The sequence below is a fragment of the Meleagris gallopavo genome, chromosome 2, assembly GCF_905368555.1.
Source record: "Meleagris gallopavo chromosome 2, MGAL_WU_HG_1.1, whole genome shotgun sequence".
Classification (NCBI taxonomy): domain Eukaryota; kingdom Metazoa; phylum Chordata; class Aves; order Galliformes; family Phasianidae; genus Meleagris; species Meleagris gallopavo.
Genome location: NC_139405.1, coordinates 74612777 through 74628503, shown reverse-complemented (window position 1 = coordinate 74628503; position 15727 = coordinate 74612777). Strand labels below are relative to the sequence as shown.

General features: G+C 36.2%; 1 protein-coding gene across 2 annotated transcripts in view; it reads right to left on the bottom strand.

The window, feature by feature from the left end:
• Positions 1 to 15727, bottom strand: part of MDN1 (midasin AAA ATPase 1) — a 93740-nt gene that overhangs the window by 62421 nt on the left and 15592 nt on the right. For both annotated transcript variants that reach the window (XM_010707625.4, XM_085217646.1), the window contains exons 11-29: positions 15190 to 15271; positions 13408 to 13503; positions 11772 to 11884; positions 11176 to 11324; positions 11024 to 11084; positions 10257 to 10468; positions 9180 to 9283; positions 8056 to 8200; positions 7026 to 7122; positions 6039 to 6152; positions 5236 to 5383; positions 4940 to 5050; positions 3968 to 4119; positions 3332 to 3510; positions 2767 to 2975; positions 2123 to 2269; positions 1174 to 1315; positions 902 to 1036; positions 687 to 825 (exon numbers count right to left, since the gene is read on the bottom strand). In XM_010707625.4, the coding sequence (XP_010705927.3) occupies positions 687 to 825; positions 902 to 1036; positions 1174 to 1315; positions 2123 to 2269; positions 2767 to 2975; positions 3332 to 3510; positions 3968 to 4119; positions 4940 to 5050; positions 5236 to 5383; positions 6039 to 6152; positions 7026 to 7122; positions 8056 to 8200; positions 9180 to 9283; positions 10257 to 10468; positions 11024 to 11084; positions 11176 to 11324; positions 11772 to 11884; positions 13408 to 13503; positions 15190 to 15271 (2535 nt within the window). The remainder of the gene's footprint in view (positions 1 to 686; positions 826 to 901; positions 1037 to 1173; positions 1316 to 2122; positions 2270 to 2766; positions 2976 to 3331; positions 3511 to 3967; positions 4120 to 4939; positions 5051 to 5235; positions 5384 to 6038; positions 6153 to 7025; positions 7123 to 8055; positions 8201 to 9179; positions 9284 to 10256; positions 10469 to 11023; positions 11085 to 11175; positions 11325 to 11771; positions 11885 to 13407; positions 13504 to 15189; positions 15272 to 15727) is intronic.

Here is a 15727-nt window from a genome sequence, read left to right as displayed (position 1 = left end):
GTGCTGATAGATTTCTACAGGCTGAAAAACAAATTTATTTCAGCCTGACCCTGCAGTCAGCAAACTACCTTAACATTTCAGTGAACTGGAAATGCTACATGTCTTAACCATGCCTAAGTCTGAGGAAATAAACTGCTGAGGATCTGGAGCTCCCATTTCGTGAAAAACATTACTTCTCTCTTTCTTGTGTATTTCTTCCTTTCTCTTCCACAAAAATCTACTCTCCAAATTTGTAACAAATTCAAGAGCAGACAGTATCTATTTTCATGATCTCCTTCTTAGTACATAGAAGTGGGGAAAAAAAGGTAGTATCTCACCTACAGTCTGTCAAACCCTTAAAATACAAACATGCTCTCAAACGGCAAACTGACACAACTTCTCAAAGTGGCTTCCCAGTAAGACACATTAAGATTCTAGAGGGCAATTTGTGAAAAGTAGAAGTAGAATTTCAGTTTTACTATTTCCTATATAATTTCTATGAAGTCATATACAACAGAATCTTGTTAAAGACTTGAGCTGAAAGAGAGATGATTATCTCCCCTCAAAATGGAATTGTGAAAAAGTAACAGTTGCGAGTCAGCCATGACAGAGACTTCAACGCAGACCAAGAAAGCACTGAAGCCTGGTCAATCTTTGTGCATTCAACTCTGTGGATGTTGCAATACTGCAAACAAACTGTATCATACCCAGTCTCTCCCACCAGCAGTACAGGTTCACCAAACTCCAGGGCTCTTCCCACCAAAACTGCAAGTCTCCTCATGCCTTGAGTCCAGACAATATGTTTAAAATCTCTGCCCATAACTGACATCTGTGTGGAGGATTTAGCTGCACAACAAAAATTAATCGGTCAGCCACAGTCACAACTAGAGAATTATAAACATGTTTTTTCTAAGAAACTCACCCAGGAGCTTTTTGACACTTTCCTCTGAGAAGAGAGACTCAGGATATACACGTTTTTTGAAATGCTTTTCAATGACTCTCTGTATAACATCCACCTCCTCCTGTTTCCTCACTCTTCCTGCCAGAAGCATAAAGCCTATAAAACAGAGGAAGAGAAAAATCAATTACTATATAGTTAACTAGAAATAAAAGCTTACACCTCATTATTGGGGTTACAATGCAATTCCCCAGAGACACACTTCAAAACAACTGAAGAAAAGCAGCATGGCTCACCATCATTTGCTAAGTGCTGAAGCCAGTCATAATCCTTCTCCAGCTGTTCTGCCAATCTATACCTTTCAGCCCAACGAAATAGATCTCGCAAAGTAATGAACCCATGCTTTCCAGCAAAAACTGTTGAACCTCTGCGGTAAGACTGGCATAAGAACAAGATGTGAGTCATTTTCTTATGAGTCTGAATTCTGTACACAAGGTTAATTGACATTCATTCAAATGAATTGTATGGGGGAAAAAAAAAATCCAGCGTCGTCACAAGTCTCAAAGTACCTACATGTAAGCAAATTTGATAGGTTCCCAGAAGCAAAATACTATAATAAGTAAAAACAGTAAGAAAATAGATACCTGGACTAAAGCAAAATCAAAACAAGGAATGAGGTTCTACACCAAAAGGAATGCTAATAATTTTTAAGTTTTACTTTACTTTAGTGCAGCAAAATAAACTAAGATATTCAGTATAAGAAAGCTATAGAGTGTGATTGGGTTTATACTACTGCAATTGTACTTTATTTTACAAAAGTACAATCAAAACTTTACAATAAAAGATAGTTTTAGCTGTTTACTAAGTGTTAAATGTCTGTTAAACACAAAGGAGTACCAGAACACAGTCAAAACTATTGCTCAAAAAATAGTACCAAATTTGGCATGGCCCAAATGCTGCTACAAATCTATTATTATACTTCTCATTCAGGCCAAGAAATGGTTTTACACATTAAAACACAAGGCCTTCAGTTATTAATTTTGCTGCTGTTGCTGCTGGCCTTCTTCCAAATCTGACATCATCTTCCCTATTCTCTATCCTAACCACTGAATTAAGTACTTCACTGTGGATTTTCTTCGTTCAACTGCATTCTATATCAATCAGTTCACAACACACCTCCCCCCAAAATGAATTTCTATTACTTAGCATTGCAATCTTCTACAAAAAGAAGAAAGACTCTCATACTTGCAGGTCTAACATGACTTTGACAAGCTTGCTGCAGTAAGAAGGTGGCAAACTGCATCGCTTGTGCAGGATGGTTTCCAGTTCAGTGCTTGGCAGTTCATCAAAATGCAGTTCTACAAAACGATTTCTGAAGGCTCTGGACAAAACCTAAAATACAAGAACATGCTATTGCTTTGAGCTTTTCCTTCAATATTACTTATAAGTCTTTTCCTACATATCCTAAGGAAATATGGTTAGTCTCATAGTAAACATTAACATATACACATAGATGTAAAAGAAAGCGTAACAGATGGCCTAGATGAGGACAAGAGCTTTGAAACATACTTAAATAATTTAAGTCGTCTCTTCTTCAGTGCTCCTGAACAAGAAACACTGCATCAATTATAACATGTCAACTCCAGTTTAGTATAGCACTTAAATCTCAACTATTCAAAATTAATTAGAGCTTTGATATCTGTATCTAACTTAAATAAGAATCCAGTTGTACTTACAGTCATTCCAGATCAATCTTCTTCCTCCTACCTCCTTAGAGTTCCATATTAATTTTGTACTATGCATCAGTAGGTTTTCACATCACACTTGTATGTACAATAGGGATTCACTCTCTAGAGTCATAGTTACTCAAAATAAGAGATTATACAGACCTTCCTGCCACCATAGAGTCCTGGAGGATTCTGTGTAGCAAACAGCATGAAGCGAGGGTCAGCTTTGACAACTTCCTGAGTCTCAGTAATGAACAGCTCTCTGTTATCATCCAACAATCGATTGAGAGCCTCCAGAACATCAGTGGGAGCCAAGTTCAGTTCATCTAGAACAATCCAGTAACCCTTTCTCATTGCATCTATGAGGATGCCTTGGAGGGAACAGAAAGAGTTCTAGTTAAAAATTTAACAAATTAAATCTAACAGAGTATGCATTTAGATACTTTCAGTAATCAGTTTTCACTCAGTGTAAAAGCTAATTCAGACATGGAAGCAACTGCTTAAACTGCTGAATTCTTTATGTACAAAAGGACATGTAGTAGAACAGTGATGAGACACATAAACTCTTATGCAAAATACAGTGAATTCTTCAGCGACTATGAACTGGTAAATATTACCTTTACAGAAGGTTCTCTCTCCATTGCAATAAAGGAGGTAAGTTAGGCAAAAGAGAAAGAAACAGGGAAGGAACACAAGAAAGTGAAGTAAATGCAGTATGCTGACCCACCTTCCTTAAACACCAACTTCCCAGAGGCATCTGATGTATAACAACCAATATATTCCTGGATGTCAGTATGCTCATGGTTGTTGATCCTTACACAGTGGTTCCCAGTAGCAGCAGCCAACCAGCGAATTAAACTGGTTTTACCAACAGAGGTTTCTCCTTGAATCAGTACTGGGTGAGTCCTAAGAGGGACAACCAACACAGTGGTTTAGAAGCATGAGTCATATCTTCCTCATATACAAGATACCAGCATCACTTGAATCTTCCACAGACTCTTTATTACCAAAACATCACTATTTTACTGATTTTGAATTCAAGATTATTCACTACAGGATTAACATAAGGAACTTTACCCACAAATGCTAACTGCTAGCTGTGAAGTTATTATATAAAAATGTGAAATAAGATGACTATCCACCTGCAAAATTTCTAGATGATCACTGAAATAAAACTCGGTATAGCAGTAAGATGATTTCAGAAGAGAAAGAAATATAAACTCAAGTCACTGTACAATGAAAAGTTAACTATAAAATAGAAGTAAACTAGATATTTCTCATGCTAAACAATGTAGACTAGATGAACACAATAAATAAGCAACTTTAACTGAATTTACTAACAGAAAAAAAAAAAAAGACATACCCTGCAGACACAACTCTGACAATATCTTTCAGATTAAGCTTAACTGAAGGGGTTAGCACATAAGTCTCATCTACAGTAGGTTCCTTATCCCCAGTAGAAATCCAATATCCCTCTATGTGCATAAATCTTCCTCCTTGGGGTTTTGGTATTTGCTGAGGAGACATGACAGAAGTAAAAGATCATAAAAATGAATTTTAATTTGCTAATGAAGACAACTACTGTTATACTACTGTCACATATTCTAAAATAAGTCATTTTATATTGCTTCCTGAGCATTCCTGCAATGAGCACCATCCCCTTGTCACAGAATGAAAAGGCTGAGCAGATTATTTCAAGGTCAAGAAGGAACCTTTGCACCACAAAGACAGCAGTTTCTAAAGACATTCTCGTAGCACTGAATTTCAAAATATACTTTCAAATGGCAAACTGGCTTTTAGCTTTTTATATTCATATTTTCTGACATTAAGATTTTTATTCTTAAACAAATATGCTTATCTTACAACTGGCTTCCCCTATCCCAGTTGTCCATTCAGCTACACAAACTCATCCTGGGCTCCCTGAACTAGTGAGATTTCTTTATTTCTTTTTTCTTCATCGGAGAAAAAGCAAAGATGCCTGCTTAGGATCTAAAAACTAAAAAATCTGTGAAAATTCCTCAAAAGCCTGTGAAGTTTTACTATTGGAGTTACTATATTAAGCTGCCTACACTCCACAATACTATAATCATCCAGTCTTCCTTATTTTTTATATTTACAAATAAACCATCTAACATACAGGTATTTTGTATAGAAACAAAAATTATTAAGGAATTGAATTTTAAAAAAGTTTTAGGTTTTTTGTACACACACAAAAAAAAACCCACCATGACTGCAAGAGTGCATGTAGGGAACGTAGGAGAAAAAAGGCAGAAAGTAATGCAAAATAAGTTCTACTCTGATTACTCACCAGCCTAAAAGTAGGATTTTTACATACCTGCTTGAGAAGGCTTTTGATGTTGCCAGAGACTATATGCTGGCAAATTAGCTTTTGAACTACTGGGTGAGAAACTCTGTCAAGCTGTGTCAGAAAGCTCAAACAGAAGCCCTAAGAAGAAAAGTTATTGTTAGCAATTAAGTGAAAAACCATTAGGAGAAAAAACAAACAGAATGCATCAAAATTAAAGAATCATTTGTCTTCAATAGTGCACCCAGAAGAGAGGATTTTCCTTTACCCAAATAGACTCTGTGGTGAATACACAAACTGAAATAAACCTCAATGCAGGTAGTCACCTCATACAGTGAGCGTTGTATGCTGCTACATGGATTAGATGTTGCAAATCTCAATGCCCTGCAAAGTGTACGGAGACTGTAATGAGGTCTGTGGCCAGTTCCATCTACCAGCTTCGTTTCAGCTTCCTTTCTCACAGCTAAATAAAAGCTGAAAAAAAAAAAAAAAAAAAAAAAAAGGGTGAAAACAGTTCCAGTTATACAGTGTTGTTTCTGATCAGAACATTTCTTTAAGGAATTAAAGTACAAACTTAAGCTTATCTTCAACTGTCAGGTTTTTTCAGAAGCTGTAAGCTGAGAAAGCCATGCCAAACTCTGCCATCTGTATAGCCAGTGAAACAAAGCAACACAGTATTTCAGAACCATTTTTTTGAGAGTTGGTTTACAAAGAGAGTAAGTTTAAACTCGTATCTTAAGCATTTAACAGTCCTTCAGGTTAGTAGAACAAGATTACATGCTTTATTCTACAGGACAGAAAGGTTACTTGCTAAAAAACACAAGTTTTTCATTGGTATGATCTACAGAAACAAACCATTTTCATGGCTAAGATGGGAAAAAGGGTTGCAACAAGAGTAGTTTTTTTAAACTGACGTCACCAAGAATACATTTCTTAGTAAGAAAAAGTGAATCTCCTCCCCATGAGTACAGAATGAAGAAAGTTATATCTACCAAATTCTGTTTCTGTGGCAGTTGCTGTGTATGGAGCATTATTGTGTTTCCCAAAACATCCTAACCACAGATTAGTTGTATGCTTCCTTTTTGTGCCTTATTTTAGCAAAGATTCCAAGAAATTACAGACAACTTACTTCACAATTCCTTGTACTGTATTTTTGCTCACATTCAAGCCTCTCAGGTAATCCATTATAAGAATTTGCAAATCTCCCTCATTTCTCAATTCTTCTACGTAAAGTTCTGTAAACCTGTATGAGTCAAATCAATTCATAACATTTAGACATCTTACAATCATAGAAAAAACACAAAATTTCATTTTTGACAACTGCAAATATGAAATCATTTAAACTTAACGAGTTATGCTGAAATTGAAATATTCTTTCTTCTGCACCACACTCTTCCTCTCCCCTCTCACTATTAACATCAGGGAGCTAGTAGCAGTATATCAAAAATAACTGCAAATGACTATTTGCACATAGTAAGTGCATACATACACTTTTACACAATCTTTATGAATCTGTTAAGGGGCTGCATGTGCAGCTGTTGGAGAACATACATCAAATACAAGAAGATCCATACGCTCAGGAGCAGGTATTATTAAGGAATGAATTCGCCACATCTCCAATTTTCCTGGCCATACCTTAAATCCAATATTTCAAATACATAACTGTTCTACCCACCTTTCCTCTGAGTGAACAAGTCTGAATATATAGCTTTTTGCAAGGATCATCAACAGTTCTGAGTTACCAAGAATAAGAAGGCATGAAGCACTTCCATTTATAATCCCCACCAGGAACATAAGCTGTAATAGCACTCCTAGGCATTGACAATTTAATTGTAAAGAATTATTATTACCTTGTCCCCAGTGACAGCACTCTCTATTATTGCTAGATCCCTTGTTCATCCTTGGCAACTTCACAGAATTATTTTCCTGACACTATTTCATACAAAAACCCTCACTGTGATGTGGAAATCATCTGCCATATGAAGCTAGAAATTAAAATTAAATTCTCAGGCTTCCAATAAGGCATTCTTTGCTGAATCATTTCACCAAGATAGTTAGAAGTCATGGTCTTTACCAAAGTTTAAGAATTTTATTAGAGAGTTCTTTTTTTCCCTACCTGTTTCGTATTCCTGGAGGAAGATTTTGCTTTCCAACGTCCGTAGCTGGATTCATGCATGCAAACAAGCGAAAATCAGGGTGACGTACTAGAGGCTCTAAAGAAGAACAGAAACATGAAACAAAGGGTTAGTGCTAAACCCAGGATATTTATTACATTAAATATGGTAGATTTCTTCTTAGCCAGTTTTCTATTACTGCACTACTACATCTTCTTCAAATGCCAGGGTGATAAGTCTTCAGAGAATAACCCCATATAATTTAGTAGAAGTATCACCACATGTTTACATAACAGTCATAAGCAAATGAAATCTTTGATTTGTGCATAACAAGCTATCTTAACAGCCAGCACCAATATTTCATAAATCATATAATCCCGCAATATGAAACTCCTTTTGTCTCTTTCATAACAATGGGAAGCATTTCCCTCAGCCAGGAAGAAAGCACAGCCTGGGGAGCTCATGCAACATTTGTCTCCAGCTGTAAGCCTAGAAAATAATATTCAGCAGTTTTACTGTTCACCTTTAGATCTGCACTGGGGTCTGGCTGTGACCCAAGTAGGTCAAAGGCACATTCTACTAAAAATATATCATGCCAAACAATATGAAATGGAGTAGAGGAAGAAGGGGGTGAGGATTTTTGTCTTCCAAGGCGGCTGTTGCTTCATGAATGGCTGGAGTGTGGTCTGCACAAGAGAGATGGTTAGTGACTTTGCATCATTTGCTAGCTCAGCTTTCTGAAAAAAATGACACCCTTTGAATACTCTTCAGAGACAGTAATGCTTAATATAAGCACTAGAGTCCTATTCCTTGTAGAGTCCAAATAGGCAAAAGCTACAACAATATGTTATCTGAAGTCTCCTGGGATGCAGTGAATTAAACTCCCACTTCTTGCATACAAATGTGAAGTACAGAAAGAACACATTCTCCTCTGCATAGATTCACTATAATGGTAAATGTTTGTTATTTATTTAGGATTGTGAATTCAGCAGATTGGACAGAAAAACACAGTGCAAAGCACAGAAACAGTACCTGTGTCTCCTCTGTCTAGTAACACCAGCGACCCAGATGATCCTTCCAATAAACCACTCAGACACTCTAACATCTCTGCTGGAGCCAAGTTAATCTCATCCAATAAAATCCACTCTCCTTTTTTTACTGCTTGTGCCAGAGTACCCTAAAAATAAGATCAATCTGTTACTCACATCACCAGCAGTGATATATCATCTGCATACAGGAAATACTTGTACTTCAGTCTATGGGTTCACTAGACAAAAAGGCAGTCCCAGATCTTTTTACAGCCATTGCGGTTTTACTAATCTCCCTCAACAACAGCAATTATTTTCTAAGTCATAAAAGCCAAACGATTTTCACCATTTAGATCTGCTCCTTTATAACTAAACTAGGCTTTCTTTTTTACAGTGTTGCCTGTCAGCAACACTCATCACTGTGGTGCAAAAGCTCCACTGACAACACTCATTAGACAGTTCATCTAAAGAAATCAGCATTACATTTCTCAGTGAACTAGACTTTATTAAATGAAACTGTACTCATTCAAACATTCCCCATTTATTTATATAGTCCTCTTCAGAAAGAGAACTGATGATTTTATAAAATTTGAAAGCATACTCAGACTAACAGGATGACAAAGTACAGCTATACATAAAACATTAGTTTCCCCTACCACACACAGTGTCATTAGACTATAATACCGTGAGTTTGAAACCTTACACAAATCACTTCCAGATACATGCACAGTACACATTCTTCTTATTAAATACTTCAATGGAACCCATATGCATGAAGATATCCTACTGGAAATTGGTCAAGATGTATTTTGTAATCTTATCAATTTGAAAACATGATATGCTGTACTGTCAGCAACCTTTTATCATACAGTCCTAATCCTTATTACACAGCATTAAATTAGCTTGCTACCACCACTCTTTTCTCCTCCCTCCATCTAAATACCAGCCCTCTGAAGTAGGTCACTCTGTTACACACAGTCGTTGGGAAACTACACGCTTTTACTTCACTACAAGTTTTACTTCACATTAAGAATCCTGCCAGGAAGTTATTTATATAATACTGATCACACTGTTTCATTAACAGTCCTCCTCATTTTTCCCAGCATCAAAATGTAAAACTCTAAATACCTCTACAAAAGCAAAGAGAAGTGCATTTTCTGTCATCTTCATCTGTTGATGAGCGTGATTCAGTTTAAGACCAAATGCCTCCCACTTCTCCTTCAATGGTGAGCCTGTAAGGAAAACAAAATTTATGTTTGCAGCAATAGAATAGGACAAAAGTGTTTAAAATATTTTATAGAATCACTGAATCATTTAGGTTAAAAAAGACCTTAAAGGTCATCAAGTCCAACCACAAGCCTGATGTACTGTGTCCCACCACTGAATTCTTAACGCCACATCCACATCTATCATACTATCAAGCTGCTTGAAACACGGAGTAGATCTTACGTTCTCATCTTCTCTGATAGTTGTGTACATTTAATTTTATAACTGTATCTTCAAAAGAATCAGGTAAAAGAAAGAGGGAGAAGAGGTTCATAAGTAATTTCACTTGGCCCATTCTGAAAGAAAGCTACAATTTCACTCATTAGATCTAGGACCAGAAACCACTTCGTGAAAGGCAACTATCAGTATTGCCTCTATCCCAAATTTGTTGCCAAGTATAAAAGAGGAAAAAAATGTTACTTATAGACAACAACAATAAATCAAAGTAAAGCACTTGTCAAGTCCACATAACAGGCAGTGAAATCAAGTCATCAACAAGCTTCTAGAAAGCTTTTAAAGTCATTACTAAAGGCTTTTTCTGCTTTTAAAATAGGTGATACTTGTTGAGACTTGTTAAGACTCCAGGTCTGAGAGAAAGTATGAAGGTATCCATTTGCCAGAATGACAGATAAACAACTAGGACTGTTCACCAACACAGCAAACAAGAAGCACGCTGAATAGAGATCAAATGTCAAGAGCACCATGATTAAAACAATCTTCACTGTTAGACATAGCAGACAGCAGTGATCAGTTAGGAAAAAAAGACTATCCTAACAGTATTTTGCATATTTTGCTATAGATAAGAGATTGTGTTTTTCAAAACCAGAAGAAAGGACAGAATAAAGAGACAATCATTGAACAAAAACTTCACCACTACTTGTCTACTGTCTGTAATGGTTCACCACTAATGATCTGCATTCAATCAGCCTAAATTCTCACCAGATGCACTTTCTTTTGCTCCTTTATTAATAGCAGATTTATGAATATGTTGCATTAGTTTTAGTAGATCATGCCAACGTTTCTGCCTGTAGCAGGTCTGAATATGGCCCAGGAATGTCTGATTTTTCTTTCTAGAAAATGTTTGGTAGAAGAGCTCTTCAAAAGACTCTCGCAGAGGTAGCCAGATCAACTTGTTATCCACAGGCTTATAACTGAAAAGAAAGAAAAGAGTAATTATTTGTTAGTCCCTGCTCCTTTGTGACTATGACAAACAAACGTGTACTAACACAAAAGCACTCACTGAAACAAGATTATGCATTGAAGAAGCCAGGCTTACAAAGTTTATTTTCCACTAAAATAATAACTGGAAAAAAAAAAAGCACTTATCTAAATTACTTTATAAAACCAATTTAAAAAAGACAAAATGGCACTAGTAAATGAAACAGTTCTGCCACTATTAATATGCCAAGTGCATATTTTATCAGACTTATACTGAACAGTTTAGCTGTTTTTAAAGCAACCTTGGGTTCTGCTTTTAAATTACTTCATCATATAAATGCATACATTTCAGTTACAGTGCCTGTGTTCTACAGCAAGGAAAGCAAGGGTTCAGCATGCAAAAAGTATTATAAATATCTTAGGAAACCATGAAACCGGGCTGCATCTGAAACAATTCTTTGACAATACAACAATGCTTGCACAAGAAGGTGGTTCTTATACTGCCTATTTGTTGTGCAAAACACACCTAACAGTAATCAACAACTCACCCCCCTAGCAGATCTGCGGTGTCACTCTGTTGGTTCATGTTGACAACCCTCAGATGGTGTCCTTAGAAAAGAAACAGAAAGCACATCAACTTGTTTCTGTGTTTTGTTTCTTAAATAACCTTTGCACAAGTTGGTGCCCACATTGCATTTACCTGTAACATGAGCGAGGTATTGAACAGTTGAGGTTTTACCAGTTCCTGTTTCACCAACCAAGAGCACAGGCTCTCCTTTGACAACACAAACTGCAAGCTGCTCAATCAGTACTGCAGATGGTCGGGTGGCAGCAAAAGTTTGCTTTGTTCTGACAAAATAAAGGAAGTCATTCAAAGCCAAGACTTATCTAGGAGCTTATTTCAATTTTACCAATCTTATTTTTCAGGATTATTATTGTTGATTTAGAAAAGAGATTTGGAAAAAATTCCAAGATATCTAGATAAGCATTACATAAGATACTTACTTCCCTAAGATCTCCCTTCACAAATAAAAGAGTCATCAAAATCTAACTACAACAACCACAGATCCAAAAAAGCTTTGAAGAAACTTTTGTATGAAAGAATCTGAAAATCCCCATGCTTTGGCAGCCAGAATTACGACACAGACAGTCTTAAAGACGCACAGAGTAAAACTCAGATTACAAGAGAAATCTCGTCACATTTTTTCTATTTGAATGAGATTATTTGATTTGCGTTTTTTAATTATGTGATTTCCAAAATATTCTATTCCAATGCAAAAGTGCAAGATATTCTACCTTTTTACAGTAAGAGCCGGGCTTTGTTTCTTCATGAGATGCACTCTTCCCACAGAAACTTCTTGCTCCCGTACTAAAATTTCTGGTTTGAAGAGTTCACAAAAGAACTCTACCTGTGAAGAGAGCATCAAGATTTCGAATAGCAACATTGCAGCAACATAATGCTGAAAACACCCCTGCCATACTCTTAGTATTAATGTGCAAATATTTTATGGATTATTACAAATTTACCACCTAAAATCCTGAAGGATATTATCTACTGCATAAACAATGCCTCCCCATTTAATGCTTGGTAATGAGTTTTATGCCATTATGCTACTGTGTTTACTATAATAGCTCGACTACACAAACTTTAACCTGAGGACAGTTAACAAATCAAAAAACAAACTCCCTCAAGATAAAAAAAAGATAAAATAAAAACACGAGGAACACCTCTCTGTAATCAAGAATGGTTACAGAGGACAACACATTCCTGTTATCAAACAATGGAAGAAAAGAACAAACAGAAGAGTTTCAGGGATCCATCTGTTCCCCCAGCTGGAAAGTTTTTCCATGCTGAAGTAACAAAAGAGAATTTTCTTCACAGTCAAATTTGTATGGTCAGAAATATCTGACAAAGCAGTCATATGTATATACATATGTAACGCTAATCGTTGTTATGATTTGTATGTGTGTATATTTGTGTTGTACAATTTAAGCATGATGTACTGATATGGAATAAGGGGTGGATACTGTCCTGGTTTTATCAGTATTCCCATATCATGGCATCATACAACAGGTTGACTGGGTGCAGAGGCACAGTGCACTGAAGCTGCATTTCCTGGTTTCTCTAGCAGCTTCACATGACTTCTGGCTCTCCATGAGGAAGACACACTGAGTTGTACTGCATTTTCCTCCAGAAGATTTCCAGTTCTGGGTGACTGGGGATAAACTCTCGACTTTTTTGGGAGGTGAGCCAAGGAGGGTCTGCCCATAAAGACTCACACTGACTGCCCTGTGGTTTTATTTCTGCTTTCTTTTGATTTATTACTCTTAATTATTCTGTACTATGTCACAGTCCTTTTAATAAATTTAATAAACTGAGTTTCTTCCCTCTTCCTACTCACCTTCCCTTTCGTCCCATGGGGAAGGAGGAGTGTTGTGTGATTAATTCTTCTAACATCACACACTACTACTTTACAGAGGAGTATCTCTAGCTTTGGAATAGACAATTACAGATTAAGTAGTAAGGAAGAACATGCTTCTCTCTAGACTCTTCAAGTAAGCGACTGAAGTTCACTGTAATGACTGGGGCTTGAGGAGGAGCCACACACAGAAGCAAAACAAAAACCTTTACACAGTGTTATATGCATACATAACTGCACTTTTGCAGCTGTCATGCTCCTTTTGCATGAAGTGATTTGCAATGTGCTCTGCAATAGGTTCACTGAAACTTTCAGAGACAAACCAGCTGAAAACAAAACAGCTAATAAGAAATAAGAACAACTTTCTACCTCTGTGTGCAGGTTAGAGAGATGGGTATAACCTTCAAGGAAAACATTAGAACAGTACATTGAAATTAATTACTAAAAAAAAAAAATAAATCTTTTTATAGACAAATACTGATAAATGTCGAATTAATTATAGCTCAGTATACCTTCTTCTTGGAAATATTTAGTTTACTGCCAATAACTTTTGCCATTTTCAGTCTGCTTCCTTGGTTGGACAGCATAGCTGTGAAACAGTCCAGTGCCTGTGAAGAGGAAGACAAAACAACTTTTTCAATACAAATTTTACATTATATGAGAAGAACTATCTTAATTTATATGACGCTGAATCAACCCAGACAAATTAAATACAATTATTTAACTGGAGTTCAAAGGGATGAAATAGGAAGTTTTGAACTCTATAATGTAGTGTTTTTTTTCTGAATATTTCAATATCCAGTAACAAAAGCTATTTTTAGATGACTGGAGCAAAGTGAAGAAAAAATAAAGCTGCAAGATCCTATATCTTAGGAAGGCATCTGACTGATGAGTACCTGAAAAATTCTCAATATAGAAAAGAAGTAGGAAGGATGCCTCACACTAAAGAAAAATGAATCTTAAAATTATTCTACAAATTTAAGTATCTACTCCTACTGAGAGATTCGGATACTAAGTCACATGAAGAATACAAAATTACAGAGCTGACAGCTATCAGTGGGATCCAGCTCAGATCGAAACAGAAAGGCCAAGAAGCTCCACCACTGAGCTGGGCTACTGTCACAGAACACAGCACATCAGCCAGAACTAACCTGGGAGAGAGGAACTGAAGGGAGTAAGCACTCTTGGTATTCAGTAAATTCAGACAAGTAACACTTAACACACTGTGCAACTAACACACCTATGGATGTGTGTTATGCCAATGCATGTCATGGATTCGATACCAGCTGTATCATCAGAAGAACCACAGCTCCACTGCTTCTATGAATAGACCCAAATACTGACTCTGTATGCCCATGGACATCACTAAGTGATATACTCCTCAATATACACATTACCTAAAGTGTATTTATTTAGCAGCAGCAGCATACTAGTGCCTCATTAACTAAACAGTGAAGAACTGAAAAGTAAAATCTTACATCTCCAAAGCATAAATACAAAGGAGGGGTACTTTAAAAAGAGAAGCTATTTTTAAATGATCTAGAAATGCACTTCAGCTATTATATGCCATGTAAATCTATCCCAACATAAACAAAGAAACAACCCTTAGTATTTTTGAGCACTGTTTCTAGACACAAGCTCCCACCACTGCGCAGACATGATACCAAACGATAAGCAATGCAGCGTCTTCGTAGAAAAGAGGAGATTATGTTCCTTATAATAAATCCAGCTTCCAGATCTAGTTTTGAATGTATCTATACTGTTATATCCTTTATTTCATATTTTAGCTCTAATTTTGGAAGCATTTCTTATAAATCCATTTTACATTTACTCTCTCTCTAAGACATCTTCAGTGAGGTATGGGAATAAACACAGCTCCTGAGCAACAAGTAGCAAACATCAAGAACATCTAGTATTTTAAATACTCCCTCATCTAAGCCTAGAGCCTTATTCTTATTGGATACACAATGTGCAACACAAGTGAATGAAACAAAAATAAAATTTCCTCAGTCATTTCCAATCTCAGCTCACATCAGTTGAAACTGCTGCATCACGCTTTCTGCATGGCAGCAGTAAGTCTGGATTGGTTTCCAGCACCTTAACGCAAACAGCTTTCCTAATAACAAGAAAAACTTCTAACACAGAACACAAACATCCCAATCATGGTTCTGAAGAATTGCTTCTGAGGAATATAAATAAATATTTAAATATAAATTTCTGTCTCACATTCCCAAACGGAATTTTTTAAGATTTGTGACGCAATTTGGGAAAGCAATTTCCCAATCTTACCGCACCTCCTGAAAAATATTCACTGCTGTGGTTGAGGAAGAGCTGTCAAAGTTGTAAGCAATTCTGCTGCACCAATTCAGTAAGTCTCTAAAAAGGAAAACATTTAGTCAAAATTCACAGCATCTTTTCTCATGTTCAGCTTAGTTCATAATGTCATCTGGCATTAGTTATTATTTAAGTTGTACACAGGAAGGCACACACAAAAAAGGGTGCTATATTCAGAGGGATAGATGAGCAAATAAAGACAAACACTATTGCCTTCTAAAAGGTTACTTGGAAATAGATAATACGTATTCCGTTAAACCATTATTGTGATCAATTATGAAGCTGAAAACATGAAAACCAGCATGCTATTCACTCAGAAAAGTATCAAGAACTACTTTACAGATATCAGATCATCATCAACAACAAAATCTTTTCAAGTATAATAGGAAGGTAAAGGAAATAATTTGCAATTTTCTTTTTCAAGATACAGTAAACATAATATTATAATTCAAAACCGACTCTTCCCATTTTCAGTTTAATTATTTGAATTTCTAACAA